The following is a 6655-nucleotide window of genomic DNA, read 5'->3' as shown; positions in this document are numbered from 1 at the left end:
GAGGAGAGACGAAACATTTCACTAAAGAAGAACCCATCCAGAGGACCTATTGATTTTTTTTGATCTGTTCTTCTCTGTTCTGGATATATATCTGGACTCCGATCACTGGATTCTACAGATTGACTCGGTGGTCTCCTGGTGTTCTACAAAACCGCGTCGGTGGCTTTTCATTTCCTGGCTGACTGACCAATTTGATGGATGGCCGTATTCTATCAGCACTCAGACATTTGCCTTGAGTGAGCTCGACTCAGTCTGCAACAGGTTCTATTGACGGTCGCATGCCGGCTGTGGTCCCTGGACTTTGTTGGCCAGATGGAATTGATCTTGGAGAAGCTGTTAGTACGGCTCGGTGGAATTTGTCCACATTATTTTCTGATTGGATTCACCACCTTGAGATGTACCAGCAGACATTAAAGCAGGTAGAAAATTGTTATCGTCTTCCTGACTCTTCTGTTCCCAAAACAACTGATTACAGAATCTGGATCTCCTACATGGCCTTGATCTGTTGACTAAATTCTTCCTGGCTGGATTACATCAACAAGGCTCTGCCCCACACCTCCCCCACTCCTCTCACACCCGTCTGATCTGGTTCCTGAGCAGGCTGAGAGCCACACAGAATGAACAATACCATTAATATTCTGAACTATGGCTGCGCTGGTTTAGGGGACTGGATTCTTCGCCCCACTAAACTCACTCACTCCTCTGGCTAATAAATCTGCCCTATGCAGAGGTTTTTTTCATAAAAACCATAGTGTGTCACAGTGTTGATAGAACATGCTTTTTCCTCATTTTCCCTTGTGTGGATTTTAGTTTTTCTGCTGTTAAAGGTAGCACAATTGTGTTTGCTGCATGACCAGTCTTAACTGCCCCCTCCCCCCTTCCCTGTATGTACAGCACCTTGTGAATTTATTTCTGTGAAAGGCGCTATATAAATAAAACTTTACTTACTTACACTGCAGGGCAGGGATGGTGCAGGCCTGGGTACAGACATCTTCATTGCCAATTGTTACGTTTGAAAGTCCAAACAAAGCAGAAACATAAATTAGGCAAGAATTACTTTTAACAGCTTTAATAGCGGCTTGCGCAGTTTAGTACATCGTCAGAAGAATATTTTTCCTCCAAAATCTTTTCTTCTTCTACTTCAAAACACAGCATAATCTTATTAGGCCACCTTGTGGACACAACAAACAACTTTCTTCTGTATGCAGAAATACAAAACTATAAAAAACTAAAACATCACAGCATAATTTAATGATTATAGATAATTTTACAGAAACAAATGTGTTTGATGTTAGTATTTTGTGATGCATTGTGATTCATGACTACTTCCTGGTTCATTGAAATCCACTCAGTCTGAACAGTGTTCATATCTACCTTTGTTTCAGCTCTGCAGTCATTCTGACACCTGCTAACATTATATGTTGATGACATTTCACTATCACATCAAATACTAATAAAACTAASTTAGAAGCATAGTCAAGAGAAAAAACATTAAAAGTCAAGAGAAAAGCAGGTACAAAGAGCCAAGAGCTGAATGTCGACCATGAAAACCTGAAATAACTGAATATATTGGAGCAGGTGTCTAACATTTAACTTGAACAGAACATTCAGATAAAACCTGGACTGAGATGATAAGAGGTCTGTAGWCATTTGAGACATGTTTTTGTAACAAAATATGAACTTTAACACCAAACTAAGAGCAAAAATATACATTATGAGAAATAAAAACATGTCAGTTATTGACAAACACATTTATCACTAAAACCTGTAAATTATCAAATTAAATTGAGTCAAACATTTTATACTGTTTGACCATAAATCAGATCAAARATTTTCTGTTGTTTGTGGTGGTCATAGTAAAAAATGATAAGATGGTTAAAACTAAAAAATTAGATTCATTGAACCAATGAAACATCATTTTACTGAACACATCTATTTCTTTATTCTACTGTTTGTTCTTAGTCTCTTCTGTTCTCCTGTAACAGTAGTGTCTTCAGGTGATGAGGAACTATTAACAGCAACCAGACAGAACTAATGCAAATCTAAGAACACAACACGTTTTACGTCTWTTAAGATTAAGACAACTTTTTATGTTTGTTAAATGTCTGAAAAAAGAATATGTTGTACTTTCTTCAAATTCCCAAGTTTACATACATGTTTTTAGTATTTGGTATTGTCTTCAAACGACTTAGTAAAGGTTTTGTGTACCTATCCATAAGTTTCTAACAGTAGTTTGCTGGAATTTTGTCCAGTTGTTCCTGGCAGATTTGATGGAACTGACTCAGGTTTCTAGGCTGCCTTGATCACACACCTTTTCAGCTCTGATCAGTGAGTTTAAGGTTGATACACACACCCAAGGAAGAACCAAAGTTGTGGTGGTCAAAAATGTTCTTCCTGTTTTGTTGGTTGATTTCTTTTGATTTTCTCAGAGGTGTCACACAAAGAATCTGTTGAGACTTAAAATGTGTCCACACGTGTGTCTGTAAATGCTCCAATGTTGTCAACTGACCTATCAAAGTTTCCAAAGCCACGGCATCAAACTGATGTTTCCTCCTGTGTGGTTTTCTCACCTAGGAGTCACTGGAAAAGACTGCTTTGTTTTCTGTGTGGAATCTCATGTGTTTGTTCAAATGCCCTTTTGTGGTAAACCTTCGATCACACAGCTCACAACAAAATGATTTCTGTCCTGTGTGGATTCTCATGTGTGAGTTTAAACTGCTCTTTGTGGTAAACCTTCGATCACACAGCTCACAACAAAATGATTTCTGTCCTGTGTGGATTCTCATGTGTGAGTTTAAACCACCCTTTTGAATAAACCTTTTATCACAGAGCTCACAACAAAATGGTTTCTGTCCTGTGTGGATTCTCATGTGTCTGTTTAAAYBRYYCTTTWSDGYAAAMYTWYGMYCACACAGCTCACAACAAAATGGTTTCTGTCCTGTGTGGATTCTCATGTGTCTGTTCAAATGGCCCTTTATGATAAACCTTTGATCGCACAGCTCACAACAAAATGGCTTCTGTCCTGTGTGGGTTTTCATGTGTGTGTTCAAATGCCCGTTTGCTGTAAACCTTTGATCACACAGCTCACAACAAAATGGTTTCTGTCCTGTGTGGATACTCATATGCGAGCTCAAACTCCCCTTTGTGTTAAACCTTTGGTCACACAGCTCACAACAAAATGGCTTCTGTCCTGAGTGGATTCTCATGTGTGTGTTCAAACTGCCCTTTTGAGTAAACTTTCGATCACACAGCTCACAACAAAATGGCTTCTGTCCTGTGTGGATTCTCATGTGTGYGTTTAAATGGCTSTTYMTGGTAAACTTTCGATCACACAGCTCACAACAAAATGGCTTCTGTCCTGTGTGGATTCTCTTGTGTGTGTTTAAATCTCCCTTTTTAATAAACCTTCCACCACACAACTCGCAACAAAATGGTTTCTCTCCTGTGTGAATTCTCATGTGCGTGTCTAAACTGCCTTTTTGAGTAAAACTCCGCCCACACAACTCACAAAAAAATGGTTTCTCTCCTGTGTGGATTCTCATGTGCATGTTTAAACTGCTCTTTGTGGTAAACCTTCCATCACACAGCTCACAACAGAACAACTTCTGTCCATTTGTGTTGTTTTTAACACCTGATTCAGGAACCCTGCTGAGAGAAGACTCCCGTTCTCTATCAGGTTTTGACCCAGAGTCTGCTATGCGTTTCAGCTGAGAGTCAGGATTGTTCACATCTTTATCCTCTTCATCCTCCTCACTGACTTCAGTTTCTGAGGAGTCAGAATCCTGAGCTGGAAGATCTCTGACTTCAGCTTGGTGTTGATGAAGCTGTAAGAACAGAGGTTTATCTTCATCATCCTCAGGCTTCAAAGGAGCTGCAGTGAATGTAAAGCTGGTGGCATCAGTCTCCTCCTTCATATTGAGCTGCTCTGCTCCCAGACTGATGCACAGTTCCTCCTCTTCCTCTTTTATGTGGAGGTGTTCTTGGTCCTGCTGGTCCACATCAGGCTTCTGTTCTTCAGGATCTTCTTTAATCAGCACCTGAACACCTTCAGGAACCACTGAAACACATGAACAGGACATTAAAGAACTGTAGCTTTATTTTCACACGTACATCTCTTGTTGGACTGCTCAGTTTGTTTTTTAACCAAACAGTTTTTAGAACTAAACTGGAACCAAAGCTCACTTAGCATTGGCTGTTATCTTTTCAAACACTGTAAGCTATGGATTTAGCACAAAAAAACTAAATCAGCTCTTAGGGTTTGTCTACTAACAAGTTTCCAGTGTTAGACGAGGGACCCATTACACAAAATACAAATTATACATCCAGGATATCGGCTGTAAGGTGAGCTTCAACAGCACTTCAACTTGTAAAATGCTTTTATCAGTTGCTCAAATGTCAAGCCACGCTTAACAAGCAGGCTCATTCAAGCCAGCTGTTAATCATTTCAGATGAGCGCCAGTTCACAGTTTGGTTGTTAGACCCTCTTTATGGATCACAGACTTTGTTACCAGTTGGTTTTTATTGCTTAAGTTATTATATTAGCCAATCCCTTGCGCTGAGGTTGCACTGCGTAGAGGCGCGWCCCCCAGGTGGTGGATTGGGGATCCCAGTTCCTGGTGTATAGGGGTGTGCCCAAATAAGCTGAAAGACGAATAGGGTACCGCAAACCAAAAGCAGCCAGGCAGGTGGGGCTCGATAGCCTTGAMAGGSAACCCACCTAGGAGAAGGAAAACTCTGATGTAAAACCYGGGTACCGTCAACACTCATCAGTCGTCTACCCCCGGTGGATAGCAAGTTGACAAGAATTTTAAATTGAGCGGACAAGGGACCGGTCTGGTGGGGAACCAGGCTGGATGGGCCAGTAATATTGTGACTGGAACAACCTTTACTCTGGCCCCAGGACATGATGCTTATTTGTTGGTTCCTGGGCAACTGGAGAGTTTAGTGCCCTGGGGCTCAGTGACGGCGATGGCTTCTGCCACTGCTGTCACTGTGTATACAGGGAGTACCCAGTGCGAGTGTAGCCCCTTGACTGCACCCCAGTGAGGAGTGGTCGGAGCCTCACAAGCGCTGGGGTCTCCAGGTGATGAGGACACCGACATGTTGGTGTCCTCTGATGGAGAAAAGGGTCCTAATCTCTCTAGTTTTAGGGATGATTTTATACAGAGCAACTTGCATCATTGTAAAGATGCAAGTACATTGTTGTGTACCTGCCTTAGTAGGATGCATTCAGGCATAGCCTTGATCCAGGAACCTTGGATAGTTAAGCCTATGGTACGAGGCCTGGGATTCCCTGGGGGTACACTTCTATATGATGTGAGCAGCCGCAGACCCAGAGCAGCAGTAGTCCTGACAACAGGTGTAAGATACACTGCACAGCCCCACCTAACAACAGGTGATGCTGTAGCAGTGCAGCTGGATATTGAGGCAAATGGCGAATCCAGACCGATCATTGCAGCCTCTGTTTATTTGCCGTTTGATTCACAGCAGCCACCTCCATTTCAGAAGTTTGTGGCAATAGTCGATTATGCTAAAGAAAATGGCCTCCCGGTACTCATTGGTTGTGATGCCAATTCCCATCATGTGTGCTGGATGAGCTCTGATATTAACCCTGAAGGCAGATCTCTATTAGAATACTTGCTGACAGAAGACCTGATAGTCTTTAATCAGGACAATGTACCTACCTTAAAAACTGTTAATATGGAGGAGGTCATTGATATAGCAGTTGGGTCTATGGACCTGGTAAACAAAGTATGTGACTGGGAAGTATCCCCAGAGGAAACCATGTCAGACCATCGACAAATTCAGTTTAAGCTGAGGATGGGGAAACCATACCCAGTCACTTACAGAAAACCAAAAAACACTGACTGGAACCTGTTTGTTAGCAGTTTATCCCTGTTGATGGGTGGGAGAATTGCCAGGATCAAAASTGTGCAAGACATTGAAACAGAGGTCACAAGCATGACTKATGCTGTGCAAACTGCTTATAAGTCTGCCTGTCCGGAGAAAGTCTGGAGGCCTTCAAAGCAGCCGGCCTGGTGGACTCCAGAGTTGTCTGGCCTCCGCAAGGCAGTAAGATGTAAATGGCAAAGATACCGATCCCAACCAAGCAAAACCAGGTGGGAACAGTATGTAAAGTCCCGCAATCACTATAAAAGTGTTTTAAGGTAATGTAAGAGACTTTCTTGGACAAAGTTTTTTGAAGATGTTAAAGGGCCTAGTGCCTCTTCTAAGCTTTACAAACTTCTCAGAAAGGATCCAGTCAACTATCTATCCTTCATTATTCCACCAGAAGGATTGACAGTCACACAGACAAGTGTGCTTCAGCATCTCCTCCAGGTACACTTTCCTGTGGCAGAAGAGACTGAACAGCCTGTCACAGTTGCTAACTCAAATCCAACAGAAGACGACTGGAACAGAGCTGCAAGTATTGTTACTAAAAGCAAAGTAAAATGGGCAATTAATTTGTTAGACCCATTCAAAGCTTGTGGTCCAGATGGTATTTTTTTGGTCTGTGTGATGCCTGTGGCACTTAATTAGAGACCTCTTTGTACTACTTAGGCTACTGCCTGGTTCTGAGTGGTCAAAGGAAAAGAATTCTTGGAGACCCCCTTTATGGATCCTGAGAATCTCAGAACACTGAGTGTTTCTAACC

The 6655-nt window shown here is 42.0% G+C and overlaps 2 protein-coding genes across 2 annotated transcripts; one reads left to right on the top strand and one right to left on the bottom strand.

Annotated features, from left to right (window-relative positions):
* Positions 1-2911: 2911 nt before the first annotated feature.
* LOC106537086 (gastrula zinc finger protein XlCGF8.2DB) lies at positions 2912-4079 on the bottom strand (the record flags this gene model as incomplete). The annotated part of the gene is made up of 2 exons (XM_014034447.1): positions 3359-4079; positions 2912-3274 (listed from the first exon to the last, which is right to left on the bottom strand). Coding segments are annotated over exons 1-2 (1084 nt in total), but the record flags the coding sequence as incomplete, so codon positions are not given.
* A 475-nt stretch (positions 4080-4554) lies between these two features.
* Positions 4555-6648, top strand: LOC106537087 (uncharacterized; the record flags this gene model as incomplete). Its single annotated transcript, XM_014034448.1, is given in 1 exon segment — positions 4555-6648. A coding segment is annotated over 1 exon segment (1071 nt). The 3' UTR covers positions 6172-6648.
* Between the last annotated feature and the right edge of the window lie 7 nt (positions 6649-6655).

Source organism: Austrofundulus limnaeus, unplaced genomic scaffold, assembly GCF_001266775.1.
Source record: "Austrofundulus limnaeus strain Quisiro unplaced genomic scaffold, Austrofundulus_limnaeus-1.0 Scaffold2124, whole genome shotgun sequence".
Taxonomy (NCBI): domain Eukaryota; kingdom Metazoa; phylum Chordata; class Actinopteri; order Cyprinodontiformes; family Rivulidae; genus Austrofundulus; species Austrofundulus limnaeus.
The sequence above is the reverse complement of the archived record's forward strand: the minus strand, read 5'-3'. Positions and strand labels throughout refer to the sequence as shown.